Below are 22,663 nucleotides of genomic sequence, written 5' to 3' on the forward strand. Positions count from 1 at the left end.
GAGTATAATTTTTTTTTCTTTTCTGCCCCCAATGAGAAGAGCGAAATTCATTTTTTTAAATTGCCTATTTCTGTAGCAGAGTAATTACCCCATGCTAATGAGCTTTGGGAATAAACTAAAGTAATCCTGCGTAGTGATGAAAGCGTAATTTAAAAATGAAGGCCTAATTAATCATGCAATTCTTTAAACTTGTGATGCAAAAATATTTAGTTAAAAAAGAGAATTTTCCACCTACAGTGTACATATAGTTTTCTAGATTTAATAAATGCATAGATCCTTTAAAGGAAGTTACATTGGCACATTAAAGTCAAAAGAAAATTAGCCAAGAGGAGCATATTACATATTAAAAAACATTATTTTAGTTTCTAACTGCAACTTTAGAGACTAGGCGTATCCATTTAGAATCTCAAATGGGTTCTGCTGAGGAAGAGGAGGGTAATTAGGATACACATGCTCTGAAAGCTACACAAGGCTTCAGAGAATTGAAAACCAGCAGGGACGCCATCAGGGGCCACGTGGCCTGTGCCTTGTTAGAGCTAAAAATAATTTTTTGGTCTTTTTTTCAAGAAAAAATAGAGGCATTGGATAGGGACAGATATTAGGAAATGACCTGAGGAACCCAGGAGTCAATGATATATTGATGAGGTTTTGACTCAAACAGTAAGAACCAACCAGGAGGGTAAAGTCATACCCACATTCACTCCCCAAGTGTGGCCAACTTACAGAGGCTGGCCTGGGAGGGGTGATGGACTGGTGCTTGGCCTCTCTTCTGCTATAACTGGCCATTGAACTACAGACCCTTGACCTCTCCAAGACACTACTTTCTGTTAAGTGGGGAGAATAATCCCTACGAACATCACAGGGCAGTTTGGAGAATCAAAACAGAGACAGAAGCTCTTTGGAACCCGGATGAGCCTGTAAGATGGGAGGAACCAGGAGAACTAAGCTATTAAGGGGACTGAGTGGTCCCGAGGGCTCTGGCATCCCTGCAGCTAAAGTTGATACTGGTGAATCTACAGGGTCCCTGCCTTCCCACTTGGCTGATTTCTTAGGAAAATCACCCTTGTCCTCAAGTTGAAGACCATGAGCCCAGTTTCTAGGTTAAAAAAAAAAAAACAAAAAGAGAAGCCTGGACTTGGTGGAGCTACGATACTAATACTGATGTGAATCCCAAATAGAAGACTGGTGGTGGGGGTGAGGTCCTGTCGCAGGCTCATGCAACAGGGAACTTAAGGGACACAAGCACGAACACTTCCTCCTTTTGAAACTCGGAGGCCCTAAAGAGCACAGTCAGAAATTCCAACCAGGTCACGATCTTTGAGTCTTAGGAAGGGATTAGCTACTGGATTTAAACTCATCACCAAGTTTAAAGTGATGTCTGGTGAATCACAAAAAAATGTTCTTTCCTCTTACATCATCATGGGTAGTTCCCATACATTCATCCGTGCAAAATATCTCAATATTCAAAGTGCATCAAATCGGATAGACTTTTGCAATAGAAATATTAAAAAAATAAAAAACCTCTCTATAAAATTAATTGTGCTTTCTTTTTTAGAAACCATAAACCATAAATGGTTTGTATTCATAAATCTTTTAAATATATATTTGAGAGCTATGAAGTGATCGAAAATTATTTTATATTTTTCTATCTAATTTTGAGTCAGCCTCCCATTCTTGGCCTTTCACGTATAGTAAACTACGTGGTTCCAGAAGCTTAGCTCTAAATATTCTAAATTCTGATTTTCACACTTGCCTTCAGCTAACCAGAAAGCAATTTGTTGTTTTTCAGGCAATCTCTCTTGCATAATTAACCAGCACTTCTGACACACTCAGTCCAGTTCAGCAGGCTATGAAATTTGTTGGGCATATAAACAACTGGACCTTTCAACAGGGTGGTTTTGAAACTACAGCATTAACAAATAAATGACAAACCCACAAGGACAGTGCATTGTGTCACATAGAAGATCTGGAAAGTACAGCTGTAAACTATAATCTCCAGTCTCTGAGTTAGCACCTTTCCACATTAGTCTCTTACCTTTTTCCCTATTCCAAACCAAACACCTCAGTGCCAACGCAAGATGGCGCACAGAGGATTTGTGTCTCTACGATCATTACCTTTTTGGTGTGTATCATGATCCTTTCATATGGAATGATAGTTTTCAAGTATGATGACCTATATGATGTTTCATTGTTTAATATTTCATTGCTTATTCTCTGAATGCATCAATAAAAGTGAGAAGAATATTCACTCATTTTCTCTCTTCTGCAGAAAAAAAATTATTTTCATTCTTCCAGTTTTTCCAGGAAAAGGGGTAGAATGTCTGCCATCATGGGCCCTAAACCCCAACAGGTTGAGGTCTTGCCCCTTCCAAACTATGGGTGCTTCCAGCAAAAGTTGGAGGCTCCCAGGAGCACATGCTGCCTAAGGAACCTCCTCTGGGCTGGAGGTGACACCTAAGAACAACATTCCTATTTTGCACCTGCCCTATGTGATCTCGTGCTCGCAAATGACCTCATTTCCGAGGCTGCCTGCAGAACAGAAAGACAAACTGCATGCAGAAGTCCTTCTGACTAAAGTGTGCAGGAGAGATGAGATGCTCGACACATCTCCGTGGTTGGCAGCTAGGGATCTTCGAAGCTGCTCAGATAATGGCCCCTGAATCCAGCCTTGCAGGGGTGGAACTCCAAGGAGGAGGACACCCAGCAGCCTGGCCTGTGACCAGACAAATACCATGATGGCTCTTCCTTCCAGTGTGTGAAAGAACGGACACTGGCTGCCTATGCAGGAGAGACCTGTGGTGGGGGAAGGAGGGGAGAGGAGGACGCCAGTGTCACAGGGTGTCCAGATCAGCTCCCAGGGGCCGCAACTCAGCGCTAATCGTCTTCCCGGCACATCGGCAAGTTGACGAAGGTAAAGACGTTAAACTCTATCATTATGGAGAAGCACAAGAAGATGGCGTAGAGAACCAGCACGTAGACGCCCAGCTTCCGGTCCAGTTGCCACTTGTTTAGGTGGATGCCAAGGACCTGGGAGGACAGAGTGCAGGAACTGGGCTCGCAGGGCAAAGAAATACACAAGGCATTTCTACTGGAAAGTGATACCTAAACGAAGAAGCCTAGAACATTCTGCAGAATGTGGGCAAGCATAGGGGGGTGCTGCAGGACGATACTCAGTTTGACCAGAATAAGCCCTAGAAGGCTTTGACTTGCCCCATGAAAGGGCGAGTCTCTGGCCTGGCCGCATTGACTCAGGGACACACAGCAGCCGCCCTCGTGGGACCAGCCCTCCCCAGGCAGGCACGTCACTTCCTCCCAGCTGGTCATAGGCGTGTGGTCCTCCTTGCCCAGGCCTTCTCTAGAGACAAATGGGGGCTTTAGCTGGATGACCCCTGTGCTTCAGAGCATGGCACCATGGTCTTTTCCCTTGTCTTCTTAGCACAATTTCCAAGGCTCCTATGGACCCCTGGCTGGGCAAATGTCTGCTTGAGCCATCTTTCTCTGCGTGTGCGTGTGCGTGTGCGTGCGTGTGTGTGTGTGTGGGGGGGGGGGGGGTAGAGGGTTAAAGCAGAGAATATCTTACATTTCTCCTTGACCCTTCTACCCTTCCTTCCACTGCCTTCCTCCTTGTCCCTCAATCAAGGCTTCCTAGGGCTGGATCCCAGGACCTCACTGGAGCATTGCAGGTAAAAAGTCATGAGTTCCCTAAGGACAGACCAACCTGAGTTCAAATCCTAGCTTTGCCATTGCCCAATTCTGTGACCTTGGGAAAGTTAACCCCTGAGCCCCGATGTCTTCTGCAATGGGAATAACAGCACCTCCCTCACTGGATGGTTGTAAGGATAGAATAAAGTGATGCTGAAGTCAAGTGCTCAGCACAGACCTGGGCACGTGGGGTAGGGAGGCCTCGATAATTCTGATGTGCTATCCTGAGGGATGTCATATCTCCCATTTGTCAGCTCAGATGTGCAGGGGAGGATCTCTCTCCTACTGGCACTAGAGAGGGACTGGACCAGGCAGCAAGAAAGGAAATGGAATTCGCTTCCTCTGGGGACTTCTTATGTACTCAGGAAAAGCACAGGAAGGGTGCCGATGTTCTTGGCAAAGACTGGACTTGGTGTGTCTATGAATGTCTATGTTTTCTTGCCTTTATCTTTCATTACCAAGGGACGTGACAGGGGTGTTCAGAGTCACGTAAGTGACGAGGCGGAATCAGATGAAATCAAGTATGCATGAGGTATCTGTTTTGGAATTTTAAAGACTCACAGTGAGAGCGACAGAGCCCAGCAACAGGACCACGGAATAGACCAGCCCCCGGCTGTTGATCTTCACCTGGAAAATCAAACACACGTGTCCTGAGTCTCTTGACTGCTCAGAGCCAATCTATCCTGAAATCCCAGCGGGCCTGGGCTTTGATTGCCTGGGCCAATGCATTCCCTCGTCAGGAAAACACAGATGTTTACAGGTGACCACATGGTCATGGAGGGTCAGGGAAATATGGAATCAAGTCACAACCCTGCTCATCTGAGGAGACAGCCTGGGATGGGGACAGGCACGCCAGCGGGCTGAGATGAGGAATGGAAGTTCAGACATCCCTAAGGTGCTCTAGAAGCTGCCATGGAAAATGGGTGTCTGAGTGCCAAGGAGAAGAGGAGGTCGTCTCCCAGAGCCTCTGGCTGGAACTGGGCCAACACCACTATCCTTCTGGGTAAAACACATCGGTTCAAGGTGAGAGGAACTTACTGTTGATCCGTAATTAACAACCATGGTCTGCAGGCCCCACGGTACGCCAAGTCCTACCAGGATGTCGAACACGTTGCTTCCTATGGTGTTGGAGACTGCCATGTCCCCAAGGCCTGCAGGGGACAACAACACATTTATTTTATAAGAGCAGGTCAGCAGAAGCCTGTATTCTTTCTCCTAACTGTTCGATCAGTGCCATTCCTTGGAAAGGAATTCCTTCTGCAAGGACCTTACATTTCTAAACCTTTTCGTAAGGCCTAAGATCCATGCCCTTCCTCAAGCCTAAAGGGGACAATTATGGGTTGACCGTAACCCTCCAAATTCATATGTTGAAGTTCTAACCCTCAGTACCTAAGAATGTGGCTTTATTTGGAGATCGGGTCTTTATAGAGGTAACAGGTTAAAATTAGGTCTTTAGGGTCTTAATCCAATATGACTGGTGTCCTTATAAAAAGGAGAAATTTGGACACACAGGGAGAACCTCGGCAAAGATGAAGACAGCCAAGGACAGAGAGGCAAGAGGGGCCTGGAACAGATTCTCCTTCAGGCTTCTGGCCTCCGGAACCGCAAGACAATACACTTCCGTTGTGTACCGCACCCGGTTTGTGGGAACGACAGCCTAGCAGATGCATGCGGGGCCCTTTATGATCTCTCCTGCCGGGCTCATCAGCTGATGTTCTCTGAGGACTCCCAGCTGCTGTGTCTCACTTCATGCTCCCAGCTACCCTGGGCTGGAGGTCAGAGTGGGGCATCACCTCACGTGACAGAAGATGAAACAGGCTTGGGATGTGCCCAAGGTCACCCGGTCCAGCATCCTTTTTACCAAGCCTTGAAACGTATTTGGGACCCAGGCAACAGCACCCACGACCCAGGCTGGGATCATAGGATGTTGGATTTTATGCCCTGGTAGTTTCTGAAGGGTGAGCTCTCTTTCCCCAACAAGGCTAGAAGCACATCAGAGGCAGGGGCTCATGTCCTCATCCTTCCCCTTCCTGTCCAACTGTCCAGTGTCCAGCTAGCCACACAATCAGGAAGTTAGTAACTGGAGAGGCATATAATTAAGAAAGCAAACTTTTATAAGTAAGATTCATACTGGCTGGAATCTGCCCTAACCCGGCCATTAAGCCATACTTCCACACCACTGTCCTAACCTGGCACACATACGCATGTTTTTGGAATGAATAAACCTGAAACCCAAATGCCTAGAACCACAACATTGCTTTGGTAGCTGGGACGTATGGCAGCCAACTCAGATCAGCACCCACACAGGCAGCCCATCTCTGTTTGACCGCCAGCCCACCTATGTTGCATAGCTAGGTCACCTCTTCCTCCCTGCTTGTTGCTGTCATCTGTTGACCCCTTACAATCCTCCTCCCAGCGTGCCCCAGGCACTGTTTTGAGTGACTTCAAAATCTCGGCAGCTTAGTCCTGTTAGGGGTGGCGTCTCTGGGAAACTGGCCATCTGGTCTCTCAGTGTCTGGTAAGATGCAGGAACGTGCAGCAACTGTTGTGGCCCAGTTAGTTGCACCTGGTGAAGAGGCAGGCACTCCAGCAGGTCAGGAGGGTAGAAAGGTGCCTGAGTTTGCAGAGGAGGGGATGAGTGGGTCTCAGGTTTGGTGGACTTCCTGCTCTGCACAAACGGGGCTGCCGGCAGCTGTGTGAGCCTTTGAGGACTTCTAGGGAGTGCGACTCAAACTTTAGTGAGCACAGGAATCACCTGGAGGTCTTGTGAATATGCAGATTCTCATTCGGTGGATCTGGAGCAGGGCTTGGGAGTCTGCGTTTCTCATAAACTCCCAGGTCAAGCTGATGCTCTGGGCTAGGACCACGCTTTGTGCAGGGGGCCTGGAGGGAGGCCAGGATATGGTGCCTGTGGTTAGAGCACACGCTGCACGGCCTCCTGGTTTGTGCAGAAGGCTCTGAACAGTGGTTCCTGGATCTTTTGTCATCAGGAAGCTATTTTTTTTTTCTTTTTGAGACAGAATCTCCCTCTGTCACCTAGGCTGGAATGCAGTGGTTCACTGCAACATCCACCTCCTGGGTTAAAGTGATTCTCCTGCCTCAGCCTTCTGAGTAGCTGGGATTACAGGCGTGCGCCACCACGCCTGGCTAATTTCTTTTATTTTCGGTAGGGGCAGGGTTTCACCATGTTGGCCAGGCTGGTCTCGAACTCCTGACCTCAGGTGATCCGTCCACCTTGGCCTCCCAAAGTGCTGGGATTACAGGCATGAGCCACCACACCCAGACAGGAAGCTATTTTTAACCATGTTTGTTGGAGTCCCTGTCAATCATATCAATGTTACCCTGAGGACAATTACACACCCCCACTCCTGGCCTCACTCTTCCTCTTCCCAGCCCAGGGTAGCTGGGAGTATGAAGTGAGGCGCAGCGGCTGGGAGTCCTCAGAGAAGTACAGAAGTTTCTGTACTTCTACATTTCACTGTAGCCACTCTGAAATGATGTGCTGCTTCAGAGACCCATCTGTCCCTTGGTCCTAAAAGAGACCCTTTGTTGACCTTATTGGGACACTCCCCATTCCTGCAAGCCCTTAAACTTCCAGCATCCTGACATCCCTCCCTAGCCTGAACTCCAGGGCCAGTTGTTTAAACTGCACATTCCCTTGTCCCTTGACCTTCCACTGTGTCCACCCAGCTGACTCTGGCTAGGGATGAACTTGTCATCTGTGCACTGCTGGAGCCGGCATGACTGAATCCCACCAAGTTCATGTCGCTGAACGTCGGCTGGGTCCCTGGTGCTCACCAGCTTTCCTTGTACTCACTGTACTCGGCTGAGTACCCTGTCCCCATTCACGTCCATCTGGAACCTGTGAATGTGACTTTATTTGGAAATAGGGTCTTTGAGGATGTACTCAAATTAAGGTAAGGTCATACTGAATTAGGGTGGGTTCTAATCTGATGACTGGTGTCCTTATAAGGAGGAGGAAGTCTGCCGGGTGCAGTGGCTCATGCCTGTAATCCCAGCACTTTGGGAGGCTGACAGGTGGATCACTTGAGGCCAGGAGTTTGAGACCAGCCTGGCCAACATGGTGAAACCTTGTCTTTACTAAAAATACAAAACTTAGCTGGGTGTGGTGGCGATTGCCTGTAGTCCTGGTTACTCAGGAGGGTGAGGCAGAAGAACTGCTTGAACCCAGAAGGCAGAGGCTGCAGTAAGCCAAGATCATGCTACTGTACTCCAGCCTGGGTGACAAAGTGAGACTCCATCACAAAAAAAAAAAAGAGGAAGAAGGAGGAGGGGAAGGAAGGAAGGAGGGAAGGAAGGAAGGAAGGAAGGAAGGAAGGAAGGAAAGAAGGAAGGAAGGAAAGAAGGAAGGAGAAGGAGGAAAAAGAGGAGGATGAAGAGGAGGAGGAGGGGGAGGAGGAGGAGGGGGAGGAGGAGGAGGAAGAGGAAGTCGACACAGACATACCAAGGGAAGAATGCGGTATGAAGGCAGAGGCAGAGATTGAAGTGATGCAGCTACAAGCCAGGGAGACCCAAGGATTGCGCGACCACTGGAAGCTAGGAAGGGGCAAGGAAGGGTCCTCTCCTAGAGCCTTCAAGGGACCATGGCCCTGCTGACACCTGGCTTTCAGACTTCTGGCTGCCAGAGCTGTGAGACAGTGAACTTCTGTCATTTGAAGGCACCCTGTTGTGGCACTTTCTTATGACTCCCTAGGGAACTAACATGCTCACATCAAAGGTCACTCAGTTAAATTCCATTCCTCCCTCAGCTGCTGTCCCTAACTGTCCCCATTCTCTGTAAGGGCCCTGCCTACCAGAAAACATACTCCCACTCGTCCTTTCCCCTCATCTCATGGTTTCTCAGGCACAACTCGCTAACCAACCAATCAACCCTTCATCTTGGAGGAATAAAATGTCCTGTCCCTCTTCTCAAAGCCAACCATTCTCTTTACGCACTGTTCTTTTCTCCTGTCTCCTGTGAGATTTTATGCCATTATTCACCCATCCCCATCCCTGTACTTTCAAACTCTGTGCTGCGAGGAAGATCTGCGGATGTCCATGCTGGGATGCTACCTTGCTAGCAGAAAAGGAGAAGTCAGTAAAACCTGCTCTTGTTACAGCTCTTTTGTTCCACCATCAAAGCTCATACAGTCACTCCTTGTGTTGCTCAGCCCATGCCACGTAGTAAGCCCAAAACAAAAACCACCAAACAAACCAAAACATTACACACGTTCTAGAGGTCAGAAGAAGAATGGGGAAGTTGGATATATAGGATGCCCATGCTTTGCCTTTCTTGGACCAGAATGTTTCTTGTTATTAGCTCATTTGCTGTATAAAGTTTGGGCTTGGCCTCTGTTCAATCTCACATTGACTGCTGACCTCAGAACATTTTTGTTTTTAAACAACCACTCTAGCAAAAGCTTCTAGATAGAGGTCTGGAGTTCATCTTGGTAGCATTCTCTCCGTGGATGGAATCTAATAAATGATGCTTTCTAGATGTCACAGTTTTTCTCCATAGTAGGACTTGACAACTGCCAGTCATAAGAGCCACAACTTGGCCAACTATAAGTCAGGCAGGGACGAGGATGCAGCGGCCTGCACTGCATGACTGTGAGGGCTGGGGCATAATCCATACCTTGTCTCGCGACAATTAAGCTGGCCATGCAGTCTGGAACACTTGTCCCTGCTGCCAGGAAAGTAATGCCCATGATGACATCTGGGATCCCAAGTGTGTATCCAATAATAGTCACCTGCAGTATGGGGGTTGGAGACACAAACTCTCAAACAACAGTGTATGGACCGAAGAAATATTGCTAGTATTAGAGACACTGTAAGCGTAGGAAATGGTGATTTTGGAATTACTGGGGCTGCCTCTTTTAAAAACAAAACAAAACAACACTGAACTACGAGGCTAAGAAGCCAAAAGACAGAAGGATGGAAGGAAGGAAGGTCTTGAGTGTGCACATACCATCCAGAGTGCTCAGGACCAGGGATGCCACATGAACCCTGCTTTACCCTGGACTTCATGCCCAGGCCCTCTGAGCCCTCTGACACTCAGGCTTCAGACAGGGAAGCAGATTCAAGACCAGGGCCCTGGGGGCTGGTTTTGGCTCTGCCCTATCTGCATGACTTTACAGAAGTCATTTCTTCTCTTTAGTCCTCAGTTTCTCCAACTGCACAAGTGTTCTGGGGAAATGGACAATCCATTTCCAAGGCCTCTCCCTTTTGATACTGACATTCAAGAATCATTCTTCCAAAGCCTTGGGGGTGAGAGATGTATTAATAAAAGGTGGGGGTGTAGGGGATGGACAGATGGGTCTTCACTGCTTGCTGGAGCCTCGCCAGGACATAGTGAAAGTAAGCGCAGGGTGCTCAGGCGGGTACGCCTTGCATAGGCAGAGATCAAGGCTACCATGGGCACTGCCTTCTTTACAGACTTTTACTGTCAAGGCCATTCTATTCCCCCAAACTGAGGCTATCTGAAGTTCAAACCCATAGGTAAGAGTGCCCCAGTAAAGTGGTTCCTGTGACCCCAGGACCCTGGTTTAAGAAACATGGGTGGGGTTTATACATCAAGGTGGTGGGGGTTGGAGTGTCCTGTCTCACTGATAATTAGCAGAACTGATTTAATCATATGGTTATTTTCTATAACTAGAGAAGAAATTCACATATTCATTAATTTGATCTTCCTGAGTCTCACACCCACTCAAATGTCATGAAATGCTTTTTTTTTTTTTCACTTGTAATGTTGTTTTGGGAATACACTTCAGTAAGAGAAATCACTGGATCCTTTCTTTAAAATCTGAAGATGAACTGGCCTTTAATTCTATTCAGAAAATTTAAAAATTGCAAATCCAACTCACTTAAGGCACAGTTTTCATTCTCTGATTGTCATCTTTTTCTAGGGAAGTTTTTTTTTTTTTTGACAGGATCTTGCTCTGCTCTATAGCCCAGGCTGGAGTACAGTGGATTGACCACGGCTCACTGTGGCCTCAACCTCTCAGGTTTAAGCAATCCTCCCATGACAGCCTCCTGAGTAGCTGCAACTACAGGTGCATGCCACCACGCCTGGCTAATTTTTTAATTTTTTGTAGACACAGGGTCTTGCTATGTTGCCCAGGTTGGTCTCGAACTCCTGGGCTCAAGTGATCCTCCTGCCTTGGCCTCCCAAAGTGCTGGGATTACAGGTGTGTAAGCCACCACACCCAGCCTCTAGGGAGTTTAGATAGTAACTAATTCCAACTCTTCTTCCTCATCCCCCATATGGAGTGGGCTATGGAGACTTTAATCTTCATCATGGAAGCATGGAAACAGCATTGCTGCATCTCATGGTGAAAATGGCTAATATTTACTGTTATGAGCAATCAGCCATGCTGCAAACTCAAATTGCAATACCTGAACAAGAGGAAGTAAGATTAGGTTGAAATTGGGTATAGTGTATGTAACACTAATTCAACACAAGAAAGGCACTATAAGAAATCGCACTGCTTAGTGGCCAAACTGTGTATTATTCCGTGATGCTTATGATCATCTGACTGTTACCAGGTAATCACCCCTAATTGGCTGTTGGTTTCAATAAGTGGCTAACTACTGGATGCTTCTGACACGGTCTAACCAAACTGTTCTGGGCTGGGAGTAGTGTATGAAAGGGAGTGGTCAGGAGGGACATGAATGAGGTCCTGGGGGACTTGAATATTCAAGTGTTCCCATGTCCCGCATTCAGCTGAGCCAAGGCCAAGGTGTTCCAAGTGTGTGTGTCTGGGGCTGGGGCAGATGCTGGGGTCCTGAAGGCTTGGAGTTGTTCTGCCCCTCCTGAGTTACATGACTTGTTTCATTGACTAAAACACAATCAGAGTCCATCGTGGGCTTTCTTTTGGGATACAGAACTCTAAGCAGGTACCAGGAGAAAGGGAGAAAGGGAGCAGGCTGGGGGCAGTGCCTTCCACCAGCTGGTGTCTTGGGGAGGCTCTGCCACAGGGACAGGAGGGCTGCTGCACGAGTAGGTGTAAGGACACTCACAGAGGCTGGGGCAGGTCTCAGATCAGCCTGAGGAAGCATCTGAGATGAGGGAGGCGGCCAAAGGGTAGGATTTCAGGAAAGCACAGGCAAAATGGCTCCCATACACTGTTCAGAATCCCAGTAATGCTCTGGGAGGGATGGGGGAAGGTGTGATTGGGTTGCGGGGAGGGAAGAGACAGGATTGGCCAAATGCCTAGGAAGTGCTGGGCTCTCTTTTCATTCTCCCAATGGCCTTGTGAGGGTGATGATCACCCCACTTCATAGAGGGAGTCGCCAGCTTCTGTGGTTTGCAAGAGGTAGGACTAGGATTCAGCGCTGTTCTCATGTGATCCAGGATCCTTTGTTCCCCACTAAACGACACGGTTTCTCTGGAGTTAAGGGAAAGGTGGCCTCTTGGCCAGCATGGAACATTTACTGGCCCTGCTGTCTCTCACATCAAGATTTCTTGCCTTCTCTGCTGCTGGTGTCAGGCATTAGGAGGAGAACAAAGGGACTTGATGCTAATTACTAGGGTGTAAGGGGCTGAGAGTGAGTTTCACAATCAACAGAACTGCAGCCATGCTGGAACTGCTTCCCTCTCTTTGCTCCTGGGAATGAGGAGGAGAAGTGGGGACCCCATTAGGTGGTACACAGAAAGTGGGGAGGGAGGCTCCTGTGTGGCCTGACCCAGCCCAGCCCAGCTGATGAAAGGTTTATATGGGGACCTGTCCTGTGTGACCACAGGAGCTTATGAGGAGCTACACCAATGTCTCTCTGCCTGTAAAACTCCCATCCAATGAAATGTGAAAAGTCCAGTAGCAAACTGAGAGGCAGCTTACGGTAGTAGCTGAGATCATGGGCTTAGGAGATCAATACCTGGGTCCTAATCCTAACTCTAGCACTCACTAACTGTGTAACCTTGGGGAAATTACTCAATTTCTCTATGCCTCGATTTCCCCCATTTGTTAGATGGGGATAATAACACCCATCCCTTGGGGTTGTTATGAGGATAAGGAAGAGTTTATGTGAAGGACTTAAACCAGCATCCAGCACATCAGTGCAGGGAGGAGCATTCCTGGGCAGGAGCATGGAACAAGCTGCCTTGTGTTCAACCTCATCTCCCTTGACTCCAGTCTCCTTCCTTCACATTCCCTCAGGACCCTGGAAACCAAGAGGACTTGGTGATCATCCACCTGTCATACTGCTCTGCCTGTAACACCAGAGTGATTTAGGCTGCCTAAATTAGCACTGTGATTTAGGCTGCCTGTGTGAAGGTTGGTCTCCTTCCCTCACACTCAAAGGCAGGCACTGTGCTGTGTGTCTGCATCCCGGGTACCTGGCTCAGAGTCATGCACGTCATTCAAACCCTTTTCTACTGAGAAATACGCTGTGGTCAGTGAGGCCAGTGACTTGCCCAAAGGTGGCATAGCAGTACCTGTGGTTAGCCTTGAACTCAGTTCCCCACCTCTCCCTGGCTGTGCACACTGTCCACCCCCTGCTCCCGCCACTTACCAGCCACACCATGATATAGGAGAACACAGCAATCCACAGCGTGGCGGTGATGAAGGTGACCATGAAGAACTTCTCCCAGCGGGGCTTGCTGCAGTTGGGAATGGTGACGCACAGGAGGAAGATGAGGGGCCAGGTGAACACCCACTTGACCTTGTCCCCTCTGGCCTCTGCAGGGGGAAGGAGCAGAGCGAGAAAGGAGGGGGGAGAGAAACACACTGGGTAACACACCTGCCAGTCTACCTGTCGGTTTAGTCTTCAAGCTAAATAAGAGAATGCCACCGATGTGACTCTAGGTAACTAACCTTGCAGAATCACAGAATTCCATAATGTCACCCTGGAAGTGGCAAGACAATTTAGTAAGTGCTTGTTGCTTGAATAACTTAAGTCATTCAAAATCCTTCATTTGACAGGACAAGGAAAGTGAGGCCCAGAGTGGGAACAGACTCACTCAGAGGAGCTGGAATGGGGATGTAAGTTATGGTTGGGCTTTGGAATCAGACAGCCCTGGACTGGAAGCCAAAGGACCTTGAGAATCCCAACTCTACTTCCTCCTCTGACAGTCATAGCTTACACGTAACAACAAAGGGGCAGCAATAATCAACACATCCAGCATTTGCCATGTGCTGCGGGCACAGTGCTAAGTGCTTTGCATCTTATTGGTTTCTTCATGTGTTAAATGAGAAAGTTATCTCTTGGTTGTTGCAAGAATGATGTGACAGAGTGTACATAAAATACCCAGCACACGGGGTCTGGCACACAGCAGGAAATCTCAGCTCCTTTGTCCCAAGGTCATGTAGTCAAGACTGGTGCAAGACTAAACGTGTGCCCTGGCTGGCAGTCCAGATCTCACTGGCTCCTACCGAGGGAATCCAGAAACAATTCAATGGAGGAAAAGAGGCCTCATAAGCCATTGAGAGTAAGCATAGTTTCCTTAATAAGCCACTGAATATAGGTGTGCACATGCAGGTTAAAAACTGGCCTGCTCGTCAATGAAATGGTGGAGGAAGGACTTCTGCAATTTTTATTTTTTATAGAAGCTTTGAGAACAACAGCAAAAAATTGTCAGAATCAACTTTTTCAGAGCTCTGGAATTAACCTAAGGTTTGCAGCAATCCAGGGAATGTCTATTTAAAAAAAAAAATCAGTTGGACCTTAGTAAGAACAGGGAACTCTGTGGAGTTTTAACTTTCCCTATTTTTACTCCTTCTTGCCAGGTCTGGAGTAGCCTTGAAATCTAGCAGCATGCAACCACATTGAAAAACAGCAGGCTAGCAGCCACCAGAGGAGGCAGAACAAGGTTGGAGGACCTCCCAAGTTCATTACCATAGAATTGTTATTATTTGACCTGTCTGATGCTTTCCTAGAAGACTCCACTTTCAAGGCTGCCTTTATTTTACCAGAATCTGAGCTTACCCAGTGTGAATAACTTTTTTCTTGGATGTGTTTGTCGAAAACAATTAGAGGAAATTATTAAATCATGTTGCTGGAAGTGGCAGATGACAGCTGGGACAAGTAATAGGTTAACCAAAAAGCATAAAAGGAAAAGCTGGGGAACGAGACATCCATAGTGGGCTTTGAAAAGCCCCTAGATATCTCTGGGAATCTAACAGACCATGAGCATGCACAGGGCTGTGCCCAGGGTTCTTCACATGCTCAGGAAAGACTCGAGACTGCTGTAAGCTTTCACCTCTGCCTAACTGAGGCTCTGTGCAAATAAGAAGGAAAGGCTACTGCAGAGTTGTGAACTACCCGCCCAAGTGTTGGAGGCATGCCCCAAAATACATAGAGTCCCTTGGCAAAGACTGAGAGAATGACTGGATCCAGGAACCTAGGGAAGTCTCTGTCTAATCATTAGCTGACCTCTAGGCTAACCTAGCAGAGACTTCAGTGGCCACACACAACAAAGAACATGAATTTTACACAATTAGTTTAGAAAAGTCACTAAACAAGCAATAATAATAAAGAGTAACAACCACAAACCCTAGAACAGGAGACAATCTCCTGTTCTCCAACCACAATGGAACAGAATTAGAAACCAATAACAGAAGGAAAACTGGAAAATTCACTAATACATGAGAAATGAAATAACATACTCCTAAATAAAGGGTCAAAGAAGAAAGCACAAAAAAATTAGAAAATACTTTGAGATGAATCAAAAAAAGTAACATACTAAAACTTATGGGATATAGTGAAAACAGTACTTAGAGAGGAATGTATAGCTGTAAAATACCTATATTAAAAAAGGGAAAGATCTCAAATCAATGACCAAACCTTTCTCCTTAAGAAAAATAAAAGAAGAGCAGAAAATGAAGTCCAAAGAAAGCAGAGGGAAGGAACAGAAAATCAAGGTTAGAGTGAAAATAAATGAAATAGAAAATAAAAAACAATACAAAGAATCAAAGAAATTGAAAGTTGCCTCTTTGAAAAGATCAATACAATTGACAAACCTTTAGCTAGACTGACCAAGAAAAAAAGAGAGAAGACTCACATTACCAAAATCAGGAACAAAACAAGGACATCACTATAAACATTACAGAAATAAAACAAACTATTACGGAATACTGCAAACAATTCTAACAGACAAAATTCTACAAAGGTACAAACTACCAAAACTGACCCAGAAAGGAATAGAAAATCTGAAGAGACTTAAAACAAGATTGAAACAGCAATTTAAAATTTTACTTAACAATTAAGATTGAAAGCTATTACAACCCTCCCCTCCCCACCTCACTGCAAAATCAGGAACAAGATGAAGATATCTGCTCTTACTCCTTCAGCATTGAACTAGAGATTATAGCCAAGAAAATTAGGCAAGAAAAATAAGTAAAAGTGATTCAGATTGGAAAGGAAGAAGTAAAACTATCCCTATTTGTAGATGACATGATCTTGCATATAGAAAACTCTAAGGAACCCATAAAAAACTATTAGAACTAATAAACAAGTTCAGCCAATTTGTAAGATATGTAATAAATACACAAAATTCAGTTGTGTTTTATATATTAACAATCCAAAAATAAAATTAAGAAAGCAATTCCACGTACAATGCCATCAAAAATTTTAAAGACCTAACATTTATGCAACAAGAGTAGTAGAGGATTTGTATGCTGAAAACTACCAAACATCACTGGAAGAAATTAAAGAAGACCTAAATAAATGAGAAGAAATTCTGTTTATGAATTGGAAGGCTTAAAATGGTAAAGACGGTAATATTCCCCAAACTTATGTATACATTCAATGCAATCCCTATCAAAATCCCAGGTAGCTGAGCAGAAATTGACAAGCTGAGCCTAAAATTCATATGAAAATATAAGGAACCCCAAATAGCCAAAGCAATCTTGAAGAAAAAAATCAAAGCTGGGAAATTTACACACTGTGATTTTAAAACTTAGTACAAAGCTACAGTAATCAGGAGAGACTGCTACTGGAAGAATGAAATAAAATTCTGAGTCCAGAAATAAACCCAGATATTTAAGTGTTTATTTATGGACTCGACATTTACTGGCATAAGAATGGAATAAAATTTTGAATCCAGAAATAAACCCAGGCATTTAATATCTTGATATTTGACACGAGTATCAAGACAATTCAATAGGAAAACAATAATCTTTTCAACAAATGATGCAGAGACAGCTGGATACCCATAGGCAAAAGAATGAAACTGGTGCTTTATCTTATACCATGCACAAAAATTAAATAAGAAATGATTAAGACCTAAATATAAGAGCAACAACTATAAAACAACATGAGCACAACTCTTTATGGCCTTGAATTGGGCAATGATTTCTTAAATGACACCAAAATCACAAGCAACAAAAGAATAAGTAAATTATATTTCATCAAAATTAAAAACTTTTGTGATTCACAGAATACTATTAAGAAAGTGAGGCTGGGGCTGGGCGTAGTGGCTTATGTCTGTAATCTCAGCACTTTGGAAGGCCAAGATGGGCAGATCACCTGAGGTTGGGAGTTCAAGACCAGCCTGGCCAACATGGTGAAACCCTGTCTCTACTAAAAATACAAAAATTAGCCGGGTGTGGTGGTGCACACCTGCAATCCCAGCTACTTGGGAGGTTGAAGCAGGATAATCACTTGAACCCAGAAGGCAGAGGTCATAGTGAGCTGAGATCACACCACTGCACTCCAGCCTGGGAGACAGAGCAAGGCTGTGTCAAGAAAGAAGAAAGAAAGAGAGAAAGAGAGAAAGAGAGAAAGGGAGGAAGGGAGGAAGGGAGGAAAGAAAGAGAAAAGCTGGGCACAGTGGCTCATGCCTATAATCCTGCGCTTTGAGAGGCCAAGGCGGGAGGACTGGTTGAGGCCAGGAGTTCAAGACCAGCCTGGGCAACATAGTGAGACCTCATCTCTACAAAAATACAAAAACTAGCTGGGCATGATGGCCTTTTAGTCTCAGCTACTTGGGAGGCTGAGGTGGGAGGACTGCTCTAGCCTGGGAGTTAGAGGCTGCAGTGAGCTGTGATTGCCATTGCACTGGGCAACAGAGTGTGGTCTTGTCTGGAAAAACAAAACAACAACAACAACAACAAAAAAAAGGAAAAGATAGACTGTGAAAATACTATCTATTAAACGGAAAAAACTTATTTTGCAAATAATATATCTGATAAGGGTCTATTGTACAAAATATATAAAGAACTCTTACTACTCGACAATTTAAAAAACCCAATTTTCTTAAAAAAGGCAAAGTGTTTGGACAGTTCTCCAAAGAAAATGGTCATTAGGAAAATGTAACTCAAGACGATTTCACAGCCACAAGTATTACTAGAATAAAAAAGATAAATAACAAGCATTGGTGAGGGTGTGGGAAAATAGGGACCTTCATACATTGCTGATAGGAATGTAAAATGGTTCAGCTGCTTTGGAAAACAGTCTGACAGTTTCTCAAAGAGTTTGACCCAGAAATTCTACTCCTAGTTCTACCCAAAAGGAATGAAAACATATGTCCACACAAAAACTTTTACTCAAATGTTCACGGCAGTATTATTTATAATAGCAAAAAATGAAAACAACCCAAATATTAACCAAGTGATGAATGGATAAACAAAATGTGGTATATAAATACAAAGGAATATTATTCAGCCATAAAAAGGAACACAGTACTGATACATGATACCACATGGACAAATCTTGTAAACACTACACAAAGTGAAAGAAGTCAGACACAAAAGGCCATATATTGTTAGATTCCATTTATATAAAATGTCAAGAATAGGAAATTCATAGAGATGGAAAGTAGATTAGTGGTTGCCAGGGGATAGAAGAGAAGAGGAATGGGCAATCATGCTTGTGGGACTATGAAAGTGGGATAATAAAAATATTCTAGAATTACATATTGGTGATGGCTGTGCAGCTCTGTGAATATAGCAAAAATCACGAATTACAGTTTATGAGGGTGAATTTTATGGCATATACATTATATCTCAATTTTAAAATTTGCAAAGTAGACTGGCACTAGCTGTGTTTGCTCTGTAATATTTGTGCTAGAATCTTCCTAAATCATTGAAAGTACTTTACTAAAAAAAAAAAAAAATCAGCTGCTTATAATAATTAGCCAAGAGAATATGGTTAGCTTGAAATCAGCAAATCCATCGATCTCTTTCTAGATCTTTCTCTATATACACCTTTCTGTAGCTTACAGTCCCTGTACAAATGGCCAAAAGTTTTCCTGCCTTGATTGGTTTGTCCAAAATTCCAGGCTCTTCTCCTGTGAGTCCACATCCCAACTCATCTAGGTTGCTGAGGAAGGCCTAGGGCATTTCTAGAATTGACTGAAAACTCCATATGTAGAGGAAGAATTCGCTTTGGGGAATTGTAACCCTGGACACTTCAGTGCCCAGGAACGTCTTTGAGGGTATATACAAATGCCACAGCAGAAGGATAATGCTCTCATGTTCCCAGACACCAAATTGCATGAGGTGTTTGTCTTTTTCTTGCCTGGTATGGGTTTTGCATCGGTTTCAACATCCACCCCCATCTGGCCCCACCCAAGTGGCCAGTGTCATGGCCCACCATTGTTCCCTAAGAAACAATGCTTCAACCGACCCATTCTATTGCTGTGCTTTTCAATTATTGGATGAGATCCAGGAGAGGATGGTGAAATCAATTTAGTGAAGGGCAACTAGCATTTTCTTTTTTTAAAAAAAGTAGAAAATAGAGTTCCTGTACATAGTGAGAGTTCAGTATTATTCTGGGAAACTGGTTTCCTTTTTATATTTCCAGGTATGTGTATAAAATATTCCTGTAGGTCACGGTCATGGTGTGGAAACCTTCCATGGTGCTCGTGCTGGTCTCTGTTTCATTGCTAGTGCTGTGCAATCCTCTCAACCCTCAGCCTTCCATCCATTTGGTCTCTCTTCAGCCTCCCCAATGTTCTGACTCTTCTGAAAAGCCGTTAACCCCACCAGCCCATGGTGACCTCTCCCTTCTGTAAATTCTTTGCCTTTTAAGAATTTATGAATTATTGAAACTCTACCCAAGTTGACCCATAGCCTTACTGCTTGAATCTGCCATCTCTACCTCTCCTGGCTGGGTTGCAAGCATAGCTGGTAACAGCTCCTGGTGCCTTCTGCACCAGTGTGGACCATACAATTAGCAGGAGGTGGTATTCTAACCGCCTGCTCTGCATAATTGGGTGTTTTGTTTACTGCCATGTTACCTAATTGTTCTGCATTTTGAAGCCCAGTGCTCAAAGGCCGAAAACAAGGCAAGCAATGGTAAAGCTCTGGCATCTGATTTGGTTCAAATCCAGTTGACTAGCTCATCAGCTGTGGGTCACTGGGCCAGCAGTCCCCATGAAACTCATTTCCTTACTGTAAAATGGGGGGTGACAACAGTACACGGGGGACTTGGGAATATGATACTATTTGTCAATAGGAGGTCACAGAAGAGTCTCAGTAAATGGCACATCTTACCATTACTATCAGGGCCATATATCAATACAGACACAGTTTCAGATATAGGCTGGGTGCAGTGGCTCACACCTGTAATCCTAGTGCTTTGGGAGGCCAAGGCAGGTGGATCACTTGAGGTCAGGAGTTTGAGACCAGCCTGGCCAACTGGTGAAATCCCATCTCTACTGAAAATATATATATATATATGTAGGCCGGGTGTGGTGGCTCACGCCTGTAATCCCAACACTTTGGAAGGCCGAGGTGGGTGGATCACCTGAGGTTGGGAGTTTGAGACCAGCCTGACCCACAGGAAGAAACCCCATCTCTACTAAAAATACAGAATTAGCTGGGCTTGGTGGCGCATGCCTATAATCCCAGCTACTTGGGAAGGCTGAGGCAGGAGAATCCCTTGAACCTGGGAGGCAGAGGTTGTGGTGAGCCGAGATCGTGCCATTGCACTCCAGCCTGGGCAACAAGAGCAAAACTCCATCTCAAAAAAAAAATATATATACACACACACACACACACACACACACACACACACACATATATACATACACATATACATATACACAAAAATTAGCCGGGCGTGGTGGTGGGTGCCTGTAATCCCAGCTACTTGGGAGGCTGAGGCAGGAGAATCTCTTGAACCCAGGAGGTGGAGGTTGCAGTGAGCCGAGATCACACCATTGCACTCCAGCCTGGGCGATAGAGCGAGACTCTGTCTCAAACAAAAACAACAACAAAACAAATATGGCATGGAGTTGTCAGCCCAAAGCTCTCAATGTCTGGCTTGGAAGAAAGTCACTTGTATGAGTTCTGAAGCTAGACTGGAAGCCCCTTGCAGTCAAGCGCCTGCTGGATTCTTGCACGGCCGTGGAAGACAGCAGAGCCCCCAGCCCAGCCCCTGACCCATGGCACTACTCAACACATATTAAATGCATGGGAGGCTACAAGGGCTCCCTCAGAATCAGGAAAAGATCATCTGAACATAACATGTTTTTAAAACCCCACATAATGAATGTGATCATCACCATTTGAAAGCTCATTAGCAGCAAGGAAGCCCCAAATATTATGCTGATAAAGTTAGATATTTCCTGAACTTATGCCAAGGGACAAGATGACCAGGAAACATGACTGGAATGGAAAAGTTAAGAGAACCCAGTTGCACTCGATCAAGGTAAAGAGGTATGGACAGCCTTGAAAACTGTCCCAGCCTTTGATGGTGCCTACAGAGGTGCGTGGGTACAAGAGTCCTGATTCAGTAAGAATCCCAGGACACCTCTGGCAGAACCAGCCCAGCTCCCCTGATGAGGGGATATTTTCTCCCAGGCACGTTTGTGCTCCTGCCTGTGACTAGCCCAAGGGTAGTTCTAATCAGACTGAGTCAGTCAGAGCCTGTCCCTGAGGATGCTGAAATTGGAACCAATTTCAACATGTGCATGTGGCTAAAACTGTGAAATCAGGAGAGGAGAGGCAGAGGCAGCAGGTCTGAGGGGCAGGAGATGAATGAGGGACAGAGATGAGCATGGGGAGATAGGGGCTGTCCAATCACGTTTCCTGGTTCCAGTTGTCCTCAGACTCATCCACACCTCTGCCCTGGCTCCAGGAAACACCTCTGTATGTTTCTCATAAAGTCCCCTTTCCTACTGAAACCAAGATCTAGCTAATTTTTGATACTTGTAACCAGAGAGTCCTAAGCAATAGAGTTATGAAGACAGAAACAGCAGGGCAGCAGGGAGCGGCTTTTCAATCCGCGCTAGCCAAGAGCATCTTGCTCCTTGGTTTAATTCTGAGCTCATCATGCAACCTCCTGCCCCAGGATTCGGTCTCCCGAGCAGACTTGCCCACCAGGCTGGGCCTTGGCCTCCTCATCCTCCAAATGAGAGACTGAGACTAAACCAGTTGTTCTCAAAACCAACTGAACAGCCACATCACCTGGGGGGCTTGTTCACACACAGATTTCTGAGTCCTAGCAACATCCTGAAGGTTCTGCTTTCAAGTCTTCAAGTCCTAAGTTCATGCTCAAATGCACACTCTTTGCCAAACCCACATCTAACGTGTTTTTAAATGCAGCCAGAATTTGTTTTAATCGGGTATGGTAAGACACAGAGGTATAGAAATGATGGTCATGGAAAAAAAAAAAGGTTTTGTACTCACAAAAACTAGAAACAGGAGGCAAGGTGTGCCGCATGGGGCCACATGAGGAAGCACCAGTGCTGGTGAGAAGGCACAAGGAGTGAGAGGCAAGCGTGGGCAAAAGCCTTTATTGTGGCTTCCACGGGGCAAGGGAGGGTGAGTATGCAGCCTTAGAACTGAGTAACTTCTACAGGCTGGTGGGAATGTCAACTAGGACAATCACTACGGAAAACAGTGTGGAGATTCCTTAAAGAACAAAAAGTAGATCTACCATTTCATCCAGCAATCCCACTCCTGGGTATCTACTCAGAGGAAAAGAAGTCATTATACGAAAAAGCTACTTGCATGTTTATGGCAGCACAATTTGCAATTGCAAAAATGTGGAACCAGCCCAAATGCTCATCAATTAA

General features: G+C 45.4%; 1 protein-coding gene across 3 annotated transcripts in view; it reads right to left on the reverse strand.

Moving 5' to 3' along the window:
- Positions 1-239: 239 nt before the first annotated feature.
- The window catches only part of LOC105467538 (solute carrier family 24 member 4), a 172,654-nt gene continuing 150,230 nt past the window's right edge, over positions 240-22,663 (reverse strand). For all 3 annotated transcript variants that reach the window (XM_011717197.3, XM_011717198.3, XM_071099696.1), the window contains 5 exons: positions 13,213-13,379; positions 9,338-9,452; positions 4,741-4,853; positions 4,264-4,329; positions 240-3,027 (listed from right to left, as the gene is read on the reverse strand). In XM_011717197.3, coding sequence (XP_011715499.1) covers positions 2,875-3,027; positions 4,264-4,329; positions 4,741-4,853; positions 9,338-9,452; positions 13,213-13,379 — 614 coding nt within the window. In that variant the 3' untranslated portion in view covers positions 240-2,874. The remainder of the gene's footprint in view (positions 3,028-4,263; positions 4,330-4,740; positions 4,854-9,337; positions 9,453-13,212; positions 13,380-22,663) is intronic.

The sequence above is a fragment of the Macaca nemestrina genome, chromosome 7 (genome assembly GCF_043159975.1).
Source record: "Macaca nemestrina isolate mMacNem1 chromosome 7, mMacNem.hap1, whole genome shotgun sequence".
In the NCBI taxonomy this organism is placed as follows: Eukaryota; Metazoa; Chordata; class Mammalia; order Primates; family Cercopithecidae; genus Macaca; species Macaca nemestrina.